General features: G+C 46.2%; 1 protein-coding gene across 1 annotated transcript in view; it reads right to left on the bottom strand.

The window, feature by feature from the left end:
- LOC138583117 (ATP-binding cassette sub-family A member 9-like) overlaps positions 1 to 24708 on the bottom strand; it is a 2332105-nt gene that overhangs the window by 909518 nt on the left and 1397879 nt on the right. The window contains exon 25 of the mRNA XM_069655077.1: positions 11516 to 11629. Coding sequence (XP_069511178.1) covers positions 11516 to 11629 — 114 coding nt within the window. The remainder of the gene's footprint in view (positions 1 to 11515; positions 11630 to 24708) is intronic.

Genomic DNA, 24708 nt, shown 5'->3' on the forward strand with positions numbered 1-24708 from the left:
TACCATTGACCCTATATGCGAGAGCAAATATTGTGCATAATTCTGGAGCTATATGACTTCGAGAAAAACTGAAGCGTGTGTTGCGAAGCTAAGCCTCTTTTTTGATGTCATACCAAATTCGCACTCTATAACTTTTAATAATTAAAACATGACTGATATTCATTTTTTTATGAATATTCGTCACACAAATTAATGCTGCCTGCCCAGGCATGCGCCTAGGCCAGGTGGTGAAAATAATCAATGTTTCATTGTGGTGGCCGATTGCCAACATACATTATGGAAGAAAAATGGAATAGAAATCAGCAGGGTAGGAGCAAAATGAGCCACACCCATTGTCCATATCAAAAATGTAGAAATTATAATCATTCAATGAAGATTGGGGGTGCATATTCAATTGGAGTGTCTGACTTTGAGGCAGTCCAATGGAAACATCAGGCAAAACACATAGTGTGACATAATTATTTATTTACATTTATAAAGCGCTCACACAGCCCACAGGCATCAAGGCGCTGTTACAGGAATTGTTTGTTGCGTAATTGTGTTTGTTTTTTTTTTGTCTTAGTTACGTATTTATAACGCGCTTAAACACCCAGAGGTTTCTAAGCGCGGACTCTGGGATCAAACCTGTTGTTGCTTTGTGTTGTCTTGCTTCCGAGACGCGCACGCTGCCGCTGAGCTATCCTCCCGGGATTATGGCATAGGAATTGTGGACACTTTAATAACTGTGTGAGCACAGAGGAGACTCATTTGATGCCTAAGGAGATTAAACTCAAATAAATACAAAACTGATCTCTCTGGGCTGTCTGTGTGTAAAATAGGGAATGTTTCCCAGCAATGACAGTGTAGCATTTAATAAATAATATTAAAAAATTACACTAAGTGCTACCATTGATACAGTAGACATTAGGCCATGGTTTGAAGGCCCAGTACCAAGTCCTAATGAAAATGCTGCATAATTGTGTAGGCTGTGAAGGCCATCACTACTTAATAAGGAATGGGAAATTAGAATAAGAGATTATTTGTGTAACTGCAACCCCCATAAAAATAGCGTGAATTGGCATGGCAAATTAAAATGGCCAGGGAATTCTAAATTGAAAACATGACTTCCTTAATCTGGTAAATGATCTAAGCACCTGGGCATATGAGGTAAATATGTGACATGTGTTGGGAGTTCTGGTTATAAGACAACTATATTTGATATATGGTATGAGAATCTGCCCACCACAAACTCAACATTCGCACAAACTCACATCAAGCCGTTCACACATACAAACTCAGGATCAGTCCATCCACAAACATAGACAAAAATCACTATTTAACTATCCATCACCCAACTACACCAATACACACAAACACTTCCTTCATCCAAATATAAATTAATGTATTCAACCATTTGCATATGTACGGAACATACCATATCCGTCCATTAACACGCATTATGTTCATCCTTCATCCATCTATCCAGTCACACAGTCTCAAACATCCATACACATGAAAACCTTCCATTAATCCATCCATCCATACATACACACATGCACACAGACTATTCGTACACATATTTGTGCATGTACACACAAGCTCACTATCAGTCTAGATGCCCACACATACAAACTCACAATTTATTGACACATGAACTCACTAACCAATATAAATTCTTGTGATGGAGTGCTTCATTGGGACCTAAGCGATTCCTTGTCGACTAACTCAAATATTGCTCTGTGCAATCCTTACGATATACAGGAACTGAAATGCAATTTGTGTTCACTGTAACCTAAAAATATATTCTGGTCCCTTTTGTTGTCTGCTTCCCTCTTTTCTCTACACCCTGGTGCACTGAAGGATCTTCTGGCAGCATGCAGTTACATATACACAGTTACTTCCATGCTACAGAACTAAACCTACTCATTTACCCATAGTTCCTCCCAGCTTTCCTGTCTATGTAACCTAGTCGTTTGGGGCCTTCAGAGCCTAGGGAGTAAGTAATACAGAGTGTGCTCTATTTGTACTTCAGTTGAACTAATTTAGGTAGTGAAGGATGCCTGTGCCCACGCTGCGAGGGAGCCTCTGCATGCACACCTTATAATGGACAGTTACCTTACTATGTTACCCTTAATGTGAATGTCTCCTTGGCATAGCTAGCCTCCAACTGCATTATTGTAGAATTTCACCTCTAATTCCACTCACTGCATTACAATTGCTTATTTACCAATTCACTACATGTAATGATAAATATTTTTTTCCACCCATTGCCAATTTAGTATGGCGCAGGGTGCGGGACCTCATCTGCCAAGCTCACCCTTTGCGTCCCTGTAAGGGTGCAGAGATAGGAGACAGGCAGAGGATTGGGAGTTTATAACACACTTTGTTTTTTTTAAACACTTTATTTATTGATGCACAAGGTAAGCACATACAGAATTATGCATAAACATTTCAAATATATGTTGCACACAGGTCTGTCCTCTTCAGAACCGGAGTTCTCGATTTCTGCTTTATCTGCTAAATATTGTTTATACCTGGCCCATATATTCCTGGGTTTAGATGTTGGAGACACCAAGCCTATATACAGTTCTTCTGTGTCATTAGTCCATAATATATCATTATCCCAGTCTGCTTTAGTAGGAGGGTGTGGATTTTTCCACTTCATTAGAATCGCTCTTTTCGCAATCAATAAACTTATATTTAACAACTTCCGCCAGATTGGATCCTTTACCCCAGTTGCGCCCAGCAAACATAGTCGTGGGGTCCATTGCACAGGTAGGTCTGCCATTTCATCCAGGGCTGACCACACCTCTGCCCAGTAGCTGCCCAACTTGACACATGCCCAGAGCATGTGTCATATATTCGCATCTTCGGCCTTGGATCTCGGGCACACTCCAGATAAGGTGGGATAGATTTGTTTAAGCCTTTTAGGAGTGTAATGGGTTTGATGTACTATCTTGTAGTGTATAAGCCTATATTTGTTTGGGTAATTCACAGATCTGGGTCCACTCGTGATCCTCTATCGGCTGCCCCAGATCACGTTCCCACTTGTCCCTGGCCAAGTCTTTCCCCATTGGGCGCGTTTGCATTATCACTTTGTAAAGTGCTGCAGCTGTGATTTTCTGTATCCCACCTGTGACCATATAGCCCAGTCCCATATTCATCACCGGCTCAGTCGGGAAGGAAGGGAATATCCTCTGAACCCTGGCTTTTACCCTCATGTATTGTGTTTTATGCGTATTGGTATTCCCCACCATGTCTCGAATAGCCTCCCATTCTACAAAGGTCTTCTCAGGAAAAAGCTGTCCCCATTGGGAGATACCTCTGGAGCTCCAGTGCAGAGCCACCTCTCCGTCAAGTGTGAATGGTGATTGAGGGTCTCCCCATATTGGCATACTCGGTTGATATAGTGAGTCTTTTCCGTATATATCTGCAAGTTTGGCCCAAGCCGTGACCGTAACCTTTGTAGGATCTATGGAATTGTGGTGTGTGTGGGGCGATTTAGTCATCATATGCAGTGCTGCATTTGCCTCTCGTTCTTTTATGTCGGGCGGGGGGACTCCGGGATTGAGGAAGATAGTGGCCCAATGTGCCGCGTAGTGTCCCTGTGCTGATAAGTAGTACAGCTCTAAGTCAGGCGCCATCAGGCCCCCCCCTTGTATATGTGTTTGTCAACATCTTCCAACTCAACCTAGGATGTCCCGCCCACACAAATGAGACGCATGCACTATTCATTTTGGTAAATAGGGTTCGACCCGGCCAGACCGGAACTGTGCTAAACAAATAGAATAGCTTCGGCAAAATTACCATTTTAACTAGGGCTATCCTGCCCATCATTGAGATTGGCAGAGCATTCCAGCGTTTCATCTTGGCACATAGGGAGTCAACCAGCACAGTATAGTTCAAAGCGCGGGACAATTGGGCCGTTCTGGCTATATATGCCCCCAAATATTTAATATACATCGGACTCCAGATGAGGCCCTCACAATCCTCAGGTGCTAATGTGGTCTTTGTTAGTGGAAAAATCTCTGACTTGGTACGATTGAGTCTAAGACCGGAGTACTCTCCAAATTTTTTATCTTCAGCCAGAACCTTGCCTAACGTGCGGTCGGGATCGCGTAGATAGAGCAATATATCATCCGCGTAAAGGGTTACAATATGGAGTTTACCCTCTATCCTTCGCCCAAATGAACTGTATTGTGACCGCAGTATATCTGCTAGAGGCTGTATCACCAGAGCAAACAGCAGCGGTGACAATGGGCATCCCTGCCTAGTGCCGCCCAGTAGTTTAAGAATCTGTGACAAGACGCCATTAACTCGTAATTTGGCATATGGGAGAGAATATAGCACTTGTATCCATTTCATTATATAAGGGCCGAATCCGTAATTTCTCATTACCCCGAATAGAAAGGGCCAGTAAACTGTATCGAATGCCTTATGCATATCGAGAGACACAGCTATTCCACTGGTTCCGGGAGCTATTTTGGCTAGTATGTTGTAACATTTCCGTATATTGATGGCCGTAGACCTGCCCATGACGAACCCAGCCTGGTCTTCATGGACCATATAGGGCATGATTGGTGTAAGTCGTGTTGCAAGTATTTTTGCGAAAATCTTCACATCCGTGTTAATTAAAGACAATGGTCTATACGAGCCACAGTCCTCAGGCGGCTTTCCCGGTTTTAACAATAGTGTAATCACCGCCTCCCTGGTGGTTTCGGGCAGTTCCCCCTTATTCAGGGCCTCAAGCCAGAGAGCTTGTAGTCTCGGTACCAGAAGGTGACTGAATTCCTTTTAGAATTCCGCACAGAGGCCATCCATCCCTGGGGCTTTCCCATTGGGCAAGGCTTTTATAGCCTCCGCTATCTCTGACTCAGTTATTGGGCTCTCTAGTGATTCTCTGGTGGCGTCTGCCAATAGTGTCCTTGGTATTTGGGACAGATATTCATCAATCTCCTCATCAGTGACAATGCTTTGAGGGGAATATAATGCCTTGTAGTAGTCATAAAACGCCTCCAACACTTTATCACTGTTAGTGGTAACTGTGCCAATAATTTTATGCATGGTATCGCGGTATAGCCTCTCTCACCCCTTACTGTTCTGGCCAGTAATCTTCCTGGATGCTCAATTTCTCCGTACCTGCGCGCTGCGACTGGCTTATCAAAATATCTGATCTCCTGGTCTACCGCCTCTTTGTATTCCTCCAATTTAAGTTTAATCTCAGAGCTCAGTCGTGAGGATGTGGTGTGCGCGTACAGGGATTGAAGGGAGGATATTTGTGCCTCTAGACGCATTAGTCTACCTCGGATATCTTTGAGGACCCCACTTTCTGTAGATATTGAATTTCCCCTTATACAAACTTTAAACGCCTGCCATAATATAGCCTGACTGGAGACTGAGTTCTCATTTATGTCAAAGTATTCCTGTATATGTTTCGTCAAGGCGGTTTTGTATACCAAGTCCTGTAGGGCCGCAGGCTTAAATTTCCAAGGAGGTCTGTTAAACATGGAACCTGGTATGTGCAGCGTCAGCTGTATAGGTGAGTGGTCTGAATATGTTCTGGGGTAGATATGCATGCTCTCAATCCATGTCAACACAGTGTCATCAACCAGCCACAAGTCTATCCTGGAGTGCATGTCATGCACTGACGAGTAGAATGTGTATTCCCTTTTTGTAGGATTTAAAACCCTTCAAGCATCCTTGATATTTAGATCTGTCATGTGGGTAAGTATGTGTTGTGCTGCTTTCGACAATATCCTCGCCTGTGTTGAGGTCCGATCCAGGTGCGTATCGAGGATTGTGTTAAAATCTCCCCCAATTATCACACTGGCCGTGGGGTAGTACGCCAGTTTCCCAAATAATACAGTATAAAACTGAGGGTTTTATGAATAAGGATTGCTACCCCTCTAGCCCTTTTGGAGTACTTAGTATAGTACTGGTGTGTTCCCCAGTTCGGGATCAGCTGACCCTGATAGTGAGGCCCTATATGTGTTTCCTGTAGGAAAATGATTTTCGGGTTCTAACTGTTTATATAGGCAATAATCTTTCTTTTCTTGACTCGGGCACCCAGTCCGCGGACATTCCAGCTCAGTATATGTACATTATCTGCAACTTGTTCAGCCATTATCTATGGTGTAGGAGCAATTTCGTGCATTATGGTGTATTCGCTGTGTGTGCTCAGTAAGCATAGTGCTTTGTACCTTCGTGCTTTTTGCTTTTAAGTCTCCCATTCTTAAACTAAACCGCAACAGCTTGGTTCCAACCCCTCCCCCCTCCCTCATAGTTCCCCAAACTTCAACTATGGTCTTCATGCTCCCTCCCTCCCCCCACCCGACAACTTCACGTGCACCTGCTACAGGGGGAACTGTGGCGAGTTCAAGTGCCTATGCCTTTTCTAGTTTGTTCTAATATTCCAGGTTCTTCGTGTTGCTCTCACTAATGACAACACATGCGGGGTCATTTCTGAACAACACATTTAACAGTACAAGATGTAATTTCCCCACATATATGACTCCCAGTGTGGGAGCTTATGTTTCATGAGTTTACACTGCGTTATTCAGTTGATTGCTATCACATGACCTCTGAGATCAGGAGTCTGTCTCGTTCGTATGCTGGGTGGTTTGAACAGCAATGTGAGTTTCGACAAAGTTTGCGGCCTCCTCCGGGAACGTAAAAAAATATATTTTATTCTGGTAGTGGATTTTCAATCTCGCTGGGTACAGCATTGCATACTGCACCTGGCGTTCACGCAGTAATTATTTTACCCCCATAATCTGCTTCCTCTCTTGCTGTACCGCTAGTGTAAAATCTGGGAAGATGCGAATGATGTTGGATTCCCATATGAGCTCTTTCTTCTCTCTGGCAGTTTTCAAAATCAGGTCTCTGTCTCGATAGTTTATCAGGCGTGCAATTATAGGTCTAGGATATGCACCAGGTTTTGGCTTAGGGGCAAGTGACCTGTGCGCTCGTTCTACTATGAACATCGCCGACCACCCGGGGTCTCCCAGAAGATCACGTATGAGATCTTCAACTGCCTTTTTCATTGATCCTTTGATTGCCTCCTCGGGGACCCCGACTATACGTATGTTGTTCCGCCGGAATCTGGCCTCTAAATCTTCGCATTTAGCTTTAACCGTTCCCAGTTCGATTGCTATCGTGGACGCTGTGGTCTTCAGATTTTCAAGTGCGTCCTCCGTCCCTGATATTCTCGTCTCTGCTTCCGTATTTCTGGATGTCGTTTTATCTAGTTGAGATTTGATGGTGGCAACATTCGCTGTAATTCCATCCAGCTTTTCGTTGAGAGAGGAGAAGCCCTGTTGCATGGCCTGAAAGACAGCCTGGGGGTCCATCATTGGAAGTGGAGAGGCCATTTGTTCCGGCGGGGACGATCCCTCCATCTGCGTGCGAACGGTTTCTTTATTCATTGCTGTTGTGTATTTGTCAATAGCCCCCTTTCCCTTCTTGGGGCCGAAACTCTTGGGCATCCTCCTGTCCTTACGCCGACTCAGAGTTCAAATGAGCCCCAGAGGGGGCTAGCCCAGCTGGGCGTCCTCAGGCGGCACCTTCGCACTCAGAAAGTGTGGGGGAGTTCGCACGGGTCAGAAAGGGCCCAATGTCGTTTCTTGGGCTGGTTCAGATCACCAGTGAAAGGCCAGTCTATCCGGGGTTAATGAGACTGTTGGCAGTAGCTTTTCCCTTTTACATAGGAGGTCCCCCCAAAATGGTGAAATCAGCAGATTATATGTCTTCCTGCATATAAGGGTGTTGTTGGGTGGGCGCCTGGTTGGCGTAGCCGTCGTAAACTTGCAGTATTGCCCGGTATGTACAGGGGTTGCGTCTTGACACTTAGAGTTCACACACCTGCTCAACTGTAGTTTAGTATGAAGGATTCCAGCGGCCCCGTGGCTTCCGCTCATGAGGAGCTCAAGGGGGGGGGGACTAACCCAATATCGGTGAGCAGATGCACCTCCTGGGAGGGGGCTCCCGATCCGACTTTTGGTATTATTTCCTGTTGCCCCAGTGATCATTGTCTGATAAGGCAGGGGGTGTTAGATTCGCCCCGCGGGGTTGATCCAGCCTCCCGCTCTCCTCCACCGAGTCCCACAAGGGTTTGCCACAGGGCCACTTGATAATTGTCTTATGTATGTCACTGTGGGGCCCAGTGGGCCGTGCGTGCAGGCCTACCTTGTTAAGATCAGGCACCGTCCACCCGCTCTGATCCTCGAGCAGCGGCCCAGGGGGGCACGCAGGCGCTCGACGGCCTCCGGAGCGCCCGCAGCCCTCCTCCCGAGCGGCCGCCTCCTCTAGTCCCGGGCCCCGCTCCCGATGGTCGGCGCAGGCCTCGCGACACTGCCCGCGGACCACGGAGGACTCGCCAGGCGCTCACCGGCACCCCGCTGGTGCCCCGCAGTCCCGAGCGCCCAGCTGTCAGACAGCAGAGCACACGCAGAATCCGGGGGGGCCCGCGGCACCTGATGTCTCCCGGCATGCGGGCGGCACAGCCCCCGTGCAGTCGTTTCCTCAGGCAAGCCGCCACACACGTTGTTCGGCGTGGGGTTCCTCCCTGCAGCCCGCGCTGCACCTCGGCTCCACAACACAGGGAAATTTAATATCGGCGCCGTTACAGCTGCCCGGCAGCTCGCGCTTCAAAACTCAGCCAAATGGTTCTGGGTGTGCTGCTACACGCCCGCAGCTATTTTCATGAAGAACCGGGATGTTATTGCTGCATATCACAGCATTTTGGCTCTCGTCCACGCCAGAGCTCACACACGAGCGGCCATTTTCGCTCAAGCGCAACAGCGCCCCCCGTTTATTACACACTTTTAATGAAAGAAAAAGTAAGGGGATTGGGGAAATTCCTAACATTCCCTAATTTTGAAGAGGGGTTTCCCTGCCACAACAAAACTAACTAATGTCGGTGTCAGAATGTCCAAAATAAAATTCTCTGTCCTGAGCCCAAAACCAAATCTGACCCCTACATCCTAAAACTCAAAAATAAAGTGCTAATAGGGGGGAAATGTCTCTTGGCTGTTCACCTGCAACCTCTCTCTGCAATCCCAAGAAAAGGTTCCAAATTTAAAGTGTTCCAAAATAAAATAGACTTTCAATTTACCTTCACTTGGCTTCTTTGGATAAGTGCTTTCACACCAATCATACATCAAGTATAAAGTTCCACAATGTCACTATGTTGGGTTCAAGAAAATAGCTTCCTTTTCTTGATCAACTCCAGCTCCGACCAACATCATGAGGATGTATACCCCTCTCATGGGTATTCTTTCTTCTCTTTAACATAGGTTTTCAAAATAAGTTTTACTTGGTTCACTAACCTGCCAAATATCACTTTTCTTTTTCAAAATTCCCCGGGACCAGGAAGAGAGCTGATACTAACAGTATTGTTTCTCATTTGGATTGGGTATACTCCCCGCCCAAACCACCAACTATTTGCTGATTGTGTGTTGTGTTATCTGCTGTCGGCTGATATTCCACCCTTATCCGCGTGTTTCTTGTGTGTTCAGGTGTCCCCAAAATCCGTTTTCCCTTCCCAGTACCTGTAACCCGAGGCTACCGGGAGGTTCTTCGGGCTGTCACTGGGTTTCATTGCTGTGGGCCTTCCAGAACTTGATTATCCTCTCGGGATCTGGCAATTACACCACTGTAGGAAGCAGGGTTGGGTATGCTCTTCCTCCACATTCCTGTTTGGCTCTGCTGTTGCAGACTTGACAGCTGGTTGTTGACTCGCTTGTCTACGTTTGCTGGCCTGCGCCTTTCACGGTTCTCCACTCAAGAATCGGGGCAAGAATTTCTTGCTTGCTTTTCAGTGGTCCAGTATAGCTCTCCCATACTTCTCTAAGGACGTATCCTGGTCTGATTATGAACGCTTTCCGGGTTCCAACACCAGATGAGGCTTCTGTAACAAATTGCTTGTCTCCATTGAATTTCAACAAGCCGACGGCCGCAGCACGTAGTGACACCTCTTGTGCCTTTCCGCAGACCTCATTGGTCGCAGATTGCTCAGCCACTTCTCGTCCTTCCCTGTTCGCTCTCTGGTTCTTTCTCTTTCATCACTTCTTCGGCTCTCTCTGTGCCGTTTGCTTCCATGAATCCCTCAACTACTCCAACAATAACTTGAGTTGAGTCCTTCTTCAATTTTATGACTCGAGTTGCTTTGTGCTGTTGAAAAAAACCTGGAGCCTTCATAACGGTTCTCATGCCTCCTCCTTGCATCCTCAGGGGGCTCCTTATTGCAGTATTGTGTACATATGCCATTGGTTCAAACTCACACAAATACATTGATTTACATGGTGTATTTATAGAAGTGGGAGTCGCTGGAACTTTGAGGCAGCACCTTAGTTCAGGTATTGGAGTGGGGTTTCCTCTCTTTAAAGGGATGAGATACTCCAACTCGTCACAGTCCCCCAGCACTCATTCTGCACACAGTCAATTTAGAGCTCTTACCACCTCTATGAGTTGGCTTGGCTTTACCAGAATCCCATCTAGCTACCAGCAGGTGGGAATCCAACAAGATTATCTGGTTAGTACCCCACACAAATCGTTAGTACTCCTGAGCACATTTTACGACCATCACATATTTACAACATGACGTAATGTAATATCAACAACACAATATCCTGCCCTTGTTGGCCCTGTTTCCTTTTCGCCCCACAGACCAAGCTCTGACTGCCTGGGTAGGATCGCATTTGCCTCTACATGGACATGGTGTGGTGCTTTATGGTGACTACGGCGGTTTTGTGTGCAGTATAGAAGACTAAATAAATAACATAAAATACAAATAAACACATTTAAACAAACATTAAAGTAACAAACACATAAACACTGTATATTCCCCCATCTCCCAACCCAACCGACTCCCATCCATCCATACAAACAGAAACTTAACATCAATCAAAAGACACACACAGAAACGATCATTCTATCCATCCTCAAAAAGAACAGTCACCCTTTTATCAATTAATTAATACGCACATCTGTTAACAAACTCACCCAGACATCATCCAGCAACTAACAAATTAACACCACCTTACATATACAAACTCACCCATTCTGTCTACCCCATCTAGTCTTGGGAGGATAGCTCAGGGGCAACGTGCTCGCCTTCAAAGCAAGATGACACGGAGGAACACAGGTTGGATCCCCGAGTCCGCACTTAGAAACCTCTGGGTATTAAGCGCGTTATAAATAACCTATCATATCATGCCCACTAATTCAGCCACGCACAAATCCACAAGCCCAAGCCCATTTCCAAAGACGAACCCATCTATCCATCCACCACTCCCTCCCCACAAACCGCACATACAGACTCACCCACGCATTTGCCCTCAAACCATCGACATAACCATCAGTGCGTACTAACATATCCACAAAAGCACAAACTCACAGAATAAAGCACACCTATCCATCTGTCCAATAACTCATCCACAAAACCAATTAAAATAAATGTCACCCATCAATAAACACACTTTCTACCAATAAAGAAATCAACACTTTAATGTTATCAATGCATGTTTCCCTTTCTTACCAGCATAAAGATGCATGCCCAAAAGTCTGGGTTATTTTTCCCTTTGCGAAAGACAAATGAAATCACGTAGACCAGGAGGATAACAGATGCTGAATAGCCAGTCAGACACAGGAGCTGTAAGAAAGTAAAATAACATGAACTTCATATGTATCTATTAATTATAAAGGTGAAATCAATGTGATGGTGGCAATCGAGGATGTTTTTTTCCTGCTACGATTGAGTGAATGAATTATTAATTAGGATTGAATAACCGAATGTTAAGACTGAAGGATTGTAAATCATGACACATGCAGAAATGGGTGATTGAGTTAAGAAAGAAGACGCATCTCAAAGATCCATCGCTCGTCCAGCATTCAATCAGTTACAGAAAGGGAAAATATGAACTGTGTCTTGTGTACAGTAACACATTGCTACATGCAGTGACAAACATCTGTATTTTAATGTGTTTACAGTAATATAATCTGTACAAATATTTGTAGGGCACCATGTCTGTGTAGAGAAGTAGAATCGTGTGTACTTCATCACAATAACCTAATTCTGGATTCCAATAAGGTGTGGAGTAACAGGGTGGGGGAGAAGGGACCTGAAGGGAGGATCAAACCAGCCAGTAAGGTCTGCCTCTAATTGGAAAACAGTTGCAGAGATTCAAAATTAAATTATTACCTGCAAATATATCTAATGTTTTTAGGGCAAAACACTGCAAAATAAAGTTTCTGCCAGGGAAAAAAATACTCTCTTATCTCAACTATCTGTGTTTTTGCTTTCTGGTATTACCATTTTCGCTCACGCGCAACAGCGCCCCCCGTTTATTACACCTTTAATGAAAGAAAAAGTAAGGGGATTGGGGAAATTCCTAACATTCCCTAATTTTGAAGAGGGGTTTCCCTGCCACAACAAAACTAACTAATGTCGGTGTCAGAATGTCCAAAATAAAATTCTCTGTCCTGAGCCCAAAACCAAATCTGACCCCTACATCCTAAAACTCAAAAATAAAGTGCTAATAGGGGGGAAATGTCTCTTGGCTGTTCACCTGCAACCTCTCTCTGCAATCCCAAGAAAAGGTTCAAAATTTAAAGTGTTCCAAAATAAAATAGACTTTCAATTTACCTTCACTTGGCTTCTTTGGATAAGTGCTTTCACACCAATCATACATCAAGTATAAAGTTCCACAATGTCACTATGTTGGGTTCAAGAAAATAGCTTCCTTTTCTTGATCAACTCCAGCTCCGACCAACATCATGAGGATGTATACCCCTCTCATGGGTATTCTTTCTTCTCTTTAACATAGGTTTTCAAAATAAGTTTTACTTGGTTCACTAACCTGCCAAATATCACTTTTCTTTTTCAAAATTCCCCGGGACCAGGAAGAGAGCTGATACTAACAGTATTAGTTCTCATTTGGATTGGGTATACTCCCCGCCCAAACCACCAACTATTTGCTGATTGTGTGTTGTGTTATCTGCTGTCGGCTGATATTCCACCCTTATCCGCGTGTTTCTTGTGTGTTCAGGTGTCCCCAAAATCCGTTTTCCCTTCCCAGTACCTGTAACCCGAGGCTACCGGGAGGTTCTTCGGGCTGTCACTGGGTTTCATTGCTGTGGGCCTTCCAGAACTTGATTATCCTCTCGGGATCTGGCAATTACTCCACTGTAGGAAGCAGGGTTGGGTATGCTCTTCCTCCACATTCCTGTTTGGCTCTGCTGTTGCAGACTTGACAGCTGGTTGTTGACTCGCTTGTCTACGTTTGCTGGCCTGCGCCTTTCACGGTTCTCCACTCAAGAATCGGGGCAAGAATTTCTTGCTTGCTTTTCAGTGGTCCAGTATAGCTCTCCCATACTTCTCTAAGGACGTATCCTGGTCTGATTATGAACGCTTTCCGGGTTCCAACACCAGATGAGGCTTCTGTAACAAATTGCTTGTCTCCATTGAATTTCAACAAGCCGACGGCCGCAGCACGTAGTGACACCTCTTGTGCCTTTCCGCAGACCTCATTGGTCGCAGATTGCTCAGCCACTTCTCGTCCTTCCCTGTTCGCTCTCTGGTTCTTTCTCTTTCATCACTTCTTCGGCTCTCTCTGTGCCGTTTGCTTCCATGAATCCCTCAACTACTCCAACAATAACTTGAGTTGAGTCCTTCTTCAATTTTATGACTCGAGTTGCTTTGTGCTGTTGAAAAAAACCTGGAGCCTTCATAACGGTTCTCATGCCTCCTCCTTGCATCCTCAGGGGGCTCCTTATTGCAGTATTGTGTACATATGCCATTGGTTCAAACTCACACAAATACATTGATTTACATGGTGTATTTATAGAAGTGGGAGTCGCTGGAACTTTGAGGCAGCACCTTAGTTCAGGTATTGGAGTGGGGTTTCCTCTCTTTAAAGGGATGAGATACTCCAACTCGTCACAGTCCCCCAGCACTCATTCTGCACACAGTCAATTTAGAGCTCTTACCACCTCTATGAGTTGGCTTGGCTTTACCAGAATCCCATCTAGCTACCAGCAGGTGGGAATCCAACAAGATTATCTGGTTAGTACCCCACACAAATCGTTAGTACTCCTGAGCACATTTTACGACCATCACATATTTACAACATGACGTAATGTAATATCAACAACACAATATCCTGCCCTTGTTGGCCCTGTTTCCTTTTCGCCCCACAGACCAAGCTCTGACTGCCTGGGTAGGATCGCATTTGCCTCTACATGGACATGGTGTGGTGCTTTATGGTGACTACGGCGGTTTTGTGTGCAGTATAAAAGACTAAATAAATAACATAAAATACAAATAAACACATTTAAACAAACATTAAAGTAACAAACACATAAACACTGTATATTCCCCCATCTCCCAACCCAACCGACTCCCATCCATCCATACAAACAGAAACTTAACATCAATCAAAAGACACACACAGAAACGATCCTTCTATCCATCCTCAAAAAGAACAGTCACCCTTTTATCAATTAATTAATACGCACATCTGTTAACAAACTCACCCAGACATCATCCAGCAACTAACAAATTAACACCACCTTACATATACAAACTCACCCATTCCGTCTACCCCATCTAGTCTTGGGAGGATTACCTGCAAATATATCTAATGTTTTTAGGGCAAAACACTGCAAAATAAAGTTTCTGCCAGGGAAAAAAATACTCTCTTATCTCAACTATCTGTGTTTTTGCTTTCTGGTATTACTTACTATGGCCCTCATTACGACCCTGGCGGAGGACCATGGTGCAATTTGCACCATGGTCCATGGCGCAGAGCTGCCAACTCCGCCATGGGGGTTGGCGGACTTACCGCCCCATCCCGACCTTGGCGGGGCGGTAAGTCCCCAATCCCCATTTACCCTTCCCCATTCCCATTTTTGCCCCATAGGGTATAATGGGAGTGGGGAAGGCGTTAATTACGCCACCGTAAATTACGGTGGCGTAATTAACAACAGGTCCCGTAGCGCCATGGATTTTTCCGCCCGGAAAAACCAGGCGAAAAAACCACCATGGCGCTACGGGAACTCGTAGTACGGCGGAGAGGTACGCCATGCATTACGCTGGCGTAAACCCCTCTCCGCCAGGGTCGTAATGAGGGCCTATCTCTCATTTGTTGCTACAGGAAGATGATGGCAGCCTCAATCAATTCGCTAGACAAAGGAAACCCGGGAAAACTGGCAAGAGCGAGGAGGCATAGGCAGAGGGTGCAGCCTGGCAGCTTCCAAGGACTGTAGTACACTGAAAAAACATTAGCCTCGACAGTGTAAGTTGGCCAACCCAAATAATATTTTTACATGAGAATGAAAGGTAAGTCCAACAAATTCACAAAACAAGCACTAATATATCAAAGAAACTAAGTGTAGTCTGTGGCAGTGAGGCAGCTGAGGCTTGATCATTGACGAGAACAACGGACTATTCTAACCGTGCCATGTGGAATTGTGTGAGTGCTGCAGGTGACGAGGAGCGAACTACCAGGAGTCCTTTATCCCCCTCGCCAGCCTTTGCAGCAATTCGAAGAGGAGGCGCCCCTTCAAAAGAGATGTTCAGTGCGATATGTGCAGTCTGTGACAGTCCGTGGCCGGGAGTGGCAAGCCTATGTTCCATTGGCCTTCCCATTCCTTCAGAGGTTTGGGGGGCGAACTCCAAGACGCTAAGGTAAGACCGGTTGGTAACCCCTTTGTCGGTCACTTCCTTATTAGTCACCACAGCAGAGTCGGGCGGGCAGGAGTTTTGCATGCCTATCCCTAAAGTCCTTTTGCAACTCAGAAATGGAAAAAGCGCCCCATTTCCGTAGCAAATCTGCACTTAACGGCCCTCCAGTCAATTGGAGGGCGTTGCCTTTACCCACTGCAGAGAATGATAGGCTGAGCCTGGAGGATCGGTGTGTGCGTGGGGGAATGGATTTGGAGTTGGCGTGGGTCCCCAGTCACAGTGGCATTTTGGGTAATGAGTTGGTGGATCTGGCGGCGGGTGAAGGTATGAGGAGGGGAACGGTTGATGTGAGGTTGCCTTTGAGTGTGGATGAGGTGAAGGCTGTGGTGGTGAGACGGGTCATGGATGAATGGCAGGAGAGGTGGGTGAGTGGGGTGAAGGGCAGGTGGATGTTTGGTGTCCGAGGGAAAGTGTTGGTGAAGGTGGACGCGGGAAGTCTGGAATGGAGGAGGGGGGAGGAGGTGATGCTGAATCGGTTGAGGATAGGGCATGTGGGGCTGAATGACTATCTGCATCGAGTGGGGAAGCGTGAGTCGAGGGACTATGCAGTGTGTGGGGTGCCTGAGACTGTGGGACATTTTTTGCTTAGATGTGAGAGACATGTTGTGGAGAGAGAATTGATGAGGGTTCGGTTGTCTGCGCTGGGTGTGGCTGAGATGAGTGGGAAGGCTTTGCTGGGAGGTGACGGGGTGAGAGGCAGGAGGAGGAGCAGTGTGTTGTTGGATTTTGTGAGACAGATGGGGCAGTGGGAGGAGTTATGAGTTTATGTGGGCTATGTGTTGATTGGTGGGTTGGTGCACATCATCCTATTGGATGGGGAAGCGTCTGAACACGAACTGCTTGTACCGTCCTCACCCCATTCACTAGAGCCTCTGTTAACAGCCACCTTACTTATGTTAGTAGAATCCTCTGCACCACTATTTCTTCCAATTACTTCATATTTTTTCAAAAATCAAAGCAAGCACTCAGCGTCAACTCAAATTTTGAACTCGCCAATGATTAGTTATGTTGCTGAACCCCTGCCACATTCAGACTTATCATATGATATACCAGGCAAAGTTATGCTTGGAATCCCAACTAACATTTTAAATTCAAGGAAATAAATTATGGGGTAATCCATCTCCGGCTACTAATACCATAGTAATAGACTCAACATTTTCACGTTCCCCACCTTTATTCCAAGCGGACACTCAGGATGATTTTAGATTACCTATGCATCGGACCCCACCTAATGCAAGGTAACTTGGGTCCCTCTGCGCTCCTATCCCCAAATTGCACACTATACTGTGGTGCGACTCTACGAAAACATCAGTGAATCCTGAAGAGAACAAAATGCAAATTGAGGCTCATTAAATAAGAAAATCTCGTTCGTAAAGGGATACACTTTGGGTCAGTCCAACACGGCTAACACAATTCTTGCATCTCGACTTTTCATAAGGACACCGTTGTATTCCACTCACTGGTGCTTCAGTGTTCCAGCCTGCTGTGAGTGTAGCTGTGCCAGTGGTAACATGTAACGCGCGCTGCGCTAATGAATACACTGCCACACTGCTTGATGGATTGCCTGTGAGCGAACCCCTGTTAGGATTCACACTGCAACCTTTTTTTTTCACACACTGCCTCAGCGTGGCGACGTAAACATAACATCCCTATTCATTTCCCTTAATAACACAAATATCAACTCATTTACAATGCTGTCACTCATGCTAACAGTTCCAGGTTAGCACACATAGTCACTTAGCTTTCCTGGTGGTTTGGGCGCTGCCCTCAGGTGTTACCGACTGTGTTGCAGAGACCCGGTGACCAGGGCGATGTTGGTTGGCTGCGTCCGACTGCAAGGCTGGACTGTCCACCTTGGTTTCTACTTCAGTTGGCCCGGGGGTCTGTTGACACCCTCTTTCTTGAGTTGGTTCCGCCTCTGATGTCTCTACCTCTGTGGTCTCTTGGTCGCACCATTGGTCCGATTCCTCTCTTCACACAGTCAGGGGAATTTTATTAACCATGATACATTCGTAGTGAAGAACTTTCCATCCCAGCCTACTGTGATCATGGTTCCTATTCATCTGGTCACCGTCCAGGGCGTGGTCTCAAAAGAGTTCACCAGGTTGGTACTTGATGGGTTCCGGAGGACCAATACTTTGGTGCATGTCCTCTGCTTGTTCATGCCTTTTGCCTTATGTTGGTGGTGATGAGGTATGGAGGAGCGTAACATCGCTCTGAACATGTTTTCTGCTGGCATGTGGCGTCACCCAGTATTTACGGAGGGATCGGTAAAGTTCGAACTCCCATCAGGCTCCTTGAGCCTTTGCGATCCTGAGGACCTTATTAATTGTTCCCATGCGTTCCACGTCGCCATTCGCCTGGGGTCATCGCGGTGTGATGAGATGGTGCATGATCTGGAGGTCATCCATGTATTTGGCGAATTCACCCACTTGGAATGGGGGCCCATTGTCGCTTTTAATATGCTTGGGTAGCCCGTGTGAAGAGAACATCTTCTCCATTGCTCACAATACTGCTTACGCCACCATTGATTTGACCCCTTCTTCCTCTGGGTAGCACAAGTGTTCGTCGATTGCTACTAGGAGATATCTCCCCTCTTGTACTGTGCAGAAATAGATACTCAATGATTCCCAGCATGTCGTGCCCCTTGGCACGGATTGGATCGGTTCTGGTGGTGCGCTTGTGCTCAGGCATGGGAGGTAGGATGATATGACTTCCTCGACCTTTGCATCTGTCTGTGGGAACCACACTCGGTTTCTTATCAGTGCCTTGGTTCCTACCCTGCCCTGGTGGCCCTCATGAGCTAACGCCACTATTCTGCCTTGCGGCTAGATGGTACCAGAATACGTGTCCCTCTCAAGATGAGGCTTTCATCCGTAATAGATAGCTCATAGCGGACTGTCAATACCCCTGCAAGGAGGTTCTTTGCATCCATGGTGCAGTTATGATTGTTTTGGAGGAAAGAGTTCCATTTACCTGCCAGGACGGCGTTCTTTGTCTGGGTGCAACAGGGGTTGCTTTTTGTGGATTCTTGTAATTCTGATATGCTCACAGCCTTTTGTTTCATCGCCTGGATTACCATGCATATGTGTTCTTCTGTTTTCACAGACTCTAATTTCTGTCACTGTGGCTGTTCACAGGTGCCTGGACCATAAATCTGCAGGGTTGTCCGCTCCTGGTCTGTATGCGAGGTCGACATTGTATTGTTGCAGCTGCAGCAACCATTTCCCGATTTGTGCTGGGGGTGTGGCGCTGAGCCGTGAATATAGGGATGAGCAGTTTTAAACTTCTGCCCATACAGATATAAGTGTAAGTGCTTGCACCCCCCAGAATGGCCACAGAATGGCAATGACTTCTTTCTCAATGTGTGAGTAACATTGTACTTTGGGGGTAGATGGCTCTGGAAGGGTAGGCCACTGGTCACATGTCTCCAGACGAGTTGTTTTGCACTAGTATGGCCCTTAGGCCCACGGGGCTTGCGTCCACGTACAGTTCTGTCTGCAGGCAGGTATCATAGTAGGCCATGGTGGTATCAGCTGACAGCGACTCTTTGATGCTCTCAAAAGCCTCTTGTGACGTCTTGTCACACTCCCACTTGGTGTGTGATTTGGTCAGGGCTCGCAGTGGTTCTGAGAGTGGGCCAGGTTGTTGATGAATCTCCCGCAGTAGGTGGCCATCCCCAGGAAACTACAAACCTCCATGGGTGTTGTTGGTGGTTCAAGCTCCCTTGACATCAGCTACTTTGAGGGGGTCCACTGACATGCCCCCCGTTGTTGAACATGAACCCGTAGGCCCTTTAAGAGAGGTGGCGCTCTATGAAATGGATGGGGGTGCAGATCGTACTCAGACACCAATAATCAGACTGACTCAGGAAGTTGGCAAATTGTTAGTTGTTTTATTAACAAGTATCTAAACGGAGTACAACGGGCTTCCACGGACGCAGCACAAGCATTCTGAATGTGAAAAAACACATATTAATAATAAACCTTCGTCATTCGTGACGTCATATTATGTGGCAAAATAAGAAAACCTACTTGGTGTTGTGATGGGCTTAAGGGGAACATCTAAGTACACGTTCTATATAGGGACGGGTTGTGATTTGGTCTCTAAGGTCAGGTGGACAGCTATGCCCACCCCTAGTGCAAGTCATCTTCACTTTCATATAAATACACAACGTTTCATTGGCTTTCAAAGTTACATCTCAACAGAAGCTCGTCTTGCTTCTCACGTTCATTGTACCTTCTTGAATAGAAAACCAGTTTCTTCAAGCCTTCTTGAATCCTCCTTTGTCGTCAGCTGTTTTCATCTGCTGTGCCACCCTTTCAGCCCTTCTATTGATGGGTCCTAGTTTGCTAAAATACGTCATGCAACATTTTCTATGTACTTACATATATAGCCAGCCTCAAAAATACTTAGTCCAGTTGCGATTCAGCATCTGTACAATTATAAAATGGCTTGCATTTTCTTCCATGCTCTCCGCATGTGCAATCTTCATTCCGCACGTGAAATGTTGCTCAATTCTTTACTTCGTCATCAGATTCTATAAGCACTATGTACTCTCTTCATTGGCATCTCTTCTTGGTGCATCATTTCTGCTTCATGTGACGTCACCAGTCTTCTCTTACATTCAATTTCATAATTCTTCCGGAACTTCCTTTAAAAGACTATCATTTCTCCGCAGGTACATCATATAGGGCTTTCTAAATGGGTACCTTGTTTCAAGGACCCTTCACGGTATAGGGACCATTATTGGCAATGTGCATGTCGCATTTTCCGGTTTCCAACATTCAGGCAAAATGGGGGTGGGACTTTCCTGTAGAGGCACTTGGCTCCTCCTCTACACTCCCCCTCTGGTTGATTCATCGACCACTCTCCCATCAGTCTTGACATCTAGACATCCTAGTCTGAAAAAGTGGTTCTTCGGAGTCCATATCTTCATTACTTCCTTCAGAGATCCTGCTGATTTTACATGTTCATCAACACTGCAGGTCATGAGATTACATTGTCCATTCAGGCTGCAATAGATCCATCTTCTCACATACTTCTTGTGGTTCTTCGGATACAGGAACTTTGTTCACTCAGGTGCTAGAATACTTACTTCTATATATTTTCAGATTTCTTCATCTGTCAGCTCTTTGGGTCCAAACCCTGACTCGACATTGATCATGATCTTCATTCCTTCAGCTTTCTTTGCTGTTTTCTTGCACTGTTTGTGATCACACAGAATTCGAACATGATCATCGCCAACAAGGATCCTAGGAACTTGAAGATGAATGCCATCCATTGTGGAACCCATGAGAAGATCGACGCAAACCAGCTGTCATCGGCAATATCTTCTACTTCATCTTCCATCTTGATGTGCGAGTTCGTCAGCATCATTATGGCCTCTGTCAAGGTCCCATTCTCGTCATCGTGAGAAGGTATGAATGTGCAACATGATTCTCTGATTTTGGCACAAACACCTCCATCAATAGCTGTAATCATGTCCAGAACATATCTATTCTGCAGAGTCATAGCTCTTAGTTCTTCCTTGATAGCATTAAATCCCTTTATGGTAGTGTTGATCGTCTGCAGGTGCTCCCATTTGGTCATCTGTAACCATTTGGCATTCGCTATTGTCTGGATTCCTGGCATGAAGATTGTTGCGAATACTGCAGAAGTCTGACTGAACAACCTGTGTTCATACGGAATAGAATTTAAGGCTTCTATTGTTGGTTTGTTTGTTTATTTATTTGGTAATGCGCGCCAAACCCATGGGTAGCCGGGTGCAACAGTTTACATTGTTTGGCAAGATTATATACAACACAACGTCCAAAAGGCAAATATATGTAGCTGAAAAGTAATTCTCCCTCTTTGTTCGATTGAAAAATTCAACTGATCTCCTCTTTCTCAGGTGAGCATCTGCTTTTGGAAACTCTCCAATGTTCATGTCACTCTTTGGAATCACCAACGCTGGAACATGGACACGTACTATAGAACACAGCCCTCCCCAGTCCTTGGGCAACTTCATGTATGCTCTGGATCCACAGGCCCAGTAGTGGCCCGTTATCACTACTGTTCCATCCTTCATTCCTGGTACATTGAAAATTCGGCTGCACTGCTGATTCATTCCAACTTTTCTCGTGCCATTGTTTCTGAAACATAGCTCTGCACTAGCCAGAGGCACTATCTGCAATGGGCCTCCTTTGTTCATCAACCATTGTCAGCAACTTTGTAAGCTTTGGCCAGAGAGGTTTACATCCCTTCTCCACACAATCTATAACTGGATTGTGATGTCCTGTTACTGCCACTGCTCTGCATACAACTATACCTTCCTCTCAACCGTCTGGAGAAAGTACTGTTCCCCTGATTTGCATCTGGCCTCTCTCCTGGCATCTTTGTATTTCTTCATCATTCTTTCCTTGACAATAGCGTTTTTTATGTATTTCCCATCTGATTCCTGCTCCCTTCATTCCAGGCTGTTTGTATCTTATCACATGGTCTCTGGTGTGCGGTCTCTCTCTTGTCTTTAAGTCTTGCATGTAATCATCTTCTTCTGGGGCTGTCCATTCATTTACCCATAACAAGGATGCTGTTCGACCCTTTAACTGACCTCTAGTATGGCAGAGTGAAAGGTGTGTCAGGCAATGAGCTGTCTGGATTGCTACTTCTATAGCTATGAATATATTGGAATTACCCCATAGCAGGTAGGAGAGCACAAACATAGCAACTCTCCTTAGAGGTCTTTTTCCCACCTCTTTCATTTGCTGATACCACATGTTATTCTCTCCAAATGTGCTGTGCTGTCCAGATAATTATTTAACTCATAATCATCTTCCCTTATGCTCCTCCTGTGTCTCCCTCTTGCACTATTTACATAATACCCATGTATCATATCAAAAACAGTTCTCTTTGTGGGCAGAATCATAGGAACACTTGTCAGAGAAATGGGTTACCTTACATGTGCCACTGGCGTAGGGATAATCACATATGGCCTTGGTCTCTTTGCAATTGCAACAGTTAATTCAGCATAAGTCACTAGAGTGGGAAGAATCAAAGGGACTCCTACATTTTTGGGACCAATGAAGTAGACAGTATGGATTAGCAAAATCAGAAAAACAATAATGAATGCTGAGCACGCATATATTATGCACCAATACATCAATCCCCACCACTTTCGATTCTCCACATGTCGTAGAGTTTGCTCACTTTCCGGAACTGTACCAGTCTCGATAGTCCACGTTGTGCCTGTGTACTACTTTAAGGAAGGAAACAAATGTTTTAATTAGGCAACTCGGTTAGATGATCAGGCAGCTGCAAGATCTGTTCAATTATCGCCATAAATAACCTCCTAATTGCAGGGCCATTCTCAGGATCTTGCAGAAACACGCGTATATTAGTATTACGCCAAACAAGAGCATGAAGTATGTATACAAAGACAGCTATAAGTAGTCTATGGGCATCGACATTAGATAGGACCATGGGATTAACCAAAGAGAAACTCAGTGAGGAAAGAATCTGGAAACTGCTCCCTTTTTCAGTCGCCAAACTCAAATTCTAGATTTGGCATATTTAGCACTTCAACACTTTTTAAAGTCTGATTAAAAGATTCCTGTGACACAAGAACTTTGCTTAGCACTCCTGCTATAATATCTATAAAGTGTGTTGGGGGTGATTCACAGTCCAAATGCACATGTGCATTTATTTAATCAGCAATCTTAGCTTCCTTCTTCTTCGTCATCGATCGAGTGTGCACGTGCTAAACTTCTTCTTCTTGTCTTGCTTCTGAATCAACGGTTGGGGTGCATCGGTCTCACCAGCATACGGTATGACGTCACCCAAGTGTATCCATGCGCATTTTTCTTGGACCTTTACTGCTGAGGGAGTAACGTTCTCTGCTATAAAGGGACCACTAAGGGGCGTGGCCAGCACGCATGAAGTGAAGACTGCTCTCCACGAAGCTCCTGCCCATGATCCTGAAGCGCGAACAATCGCGGCCGAAATAATGCAGTTTTGACGCTGAAACTCAGCTGAGCCATAGATGAACCACCTCTGGGGGACCGGCGAAAATATCGGAGAAAATCGGCGCGGATAACGCCGAGAACGAAGCGCCCTGAAACTCCCCCCCATGACGTCCAAGATGGCGGCCTGACCGTGGGACCCACAACGCTACGGCCTGCCGAGAGCGTAGGATCGAAGGGCGGACTGCGGCCATAACCACACTCCTCCACCAAGCACAGGAAGCGGACGACCGTCGGGCCCCTGCTGCATCGCCCCGCGGAGGGAGAAAGCGGAGAACCTTGCGGCGGCCAGAAAGCAGAGAGAGGCGGCGGGCGGTGGGACCCTCGGGGATCCTGCGCAGCCGATAGCTGTCCCTGCCGGCCCGAGCACACGCAGAAGCGACGCACCTGGGTATCGGTGAGGGCCCCAGCTGGAAACCCACGGATCACCCAGCCCGGGACAAGGCCCGGATCAGGAAAGGCAACCGCATCCCCGACCAGCATACTAGAAGTAAGTGCCTGCCCTTACGAGCGGACACACGGCCCCACACCGCCACCCACCGGCGGGGGCCACCGCCCACCCCATCAATTGCATGGTGCGGCGGCGACCAACGCTCGGACCTGCTCCACACCACCAAATCCCGGGGAGAGCTATCACTCACCCAGCTACCCGAACTGTAAGACCACGGACAATCCGCTGTGGATCGCGCTGGGGGGGCGCCACGGACGGACGGTGACGCGGTTATAGCGGGACTGTGGAACCATCTAACCACCCCTCACGGCCAACGGGGGAGAACACGAGCACCAAGCCAAGGTGTGACTCAGCTCTGAAACGATCCCCGGAGGAGAGATCCTCACAACTCATCGGGGCTACTAACCAAAAACTGGCACTGGCAAAACCAGAACCATCAGGCGGTGTAATGTCTCCTCCCAAAGGCAGATCAAAAAATATAACGATGGACTCATTTACCACTCCCAAACCGAAACAACAGATACCACACGCAGAGA

Source organism: Ambystoma mexicanum, chromosome 3q, assembly GCF_040938575.1.
Source record: "Ambystoma mexicanum isolate Mex_15411 chromosome 3q, UKY_AmexF1_1, whole genome shotgun sequence".
In the NCBI taxonomy this organism is placed as follows: Eukaryota; Metazoa; Chordata; class Amphibia; order Caudata; family Ambystomatidae; genus Ambystoma; species Ambystoma mexicanum.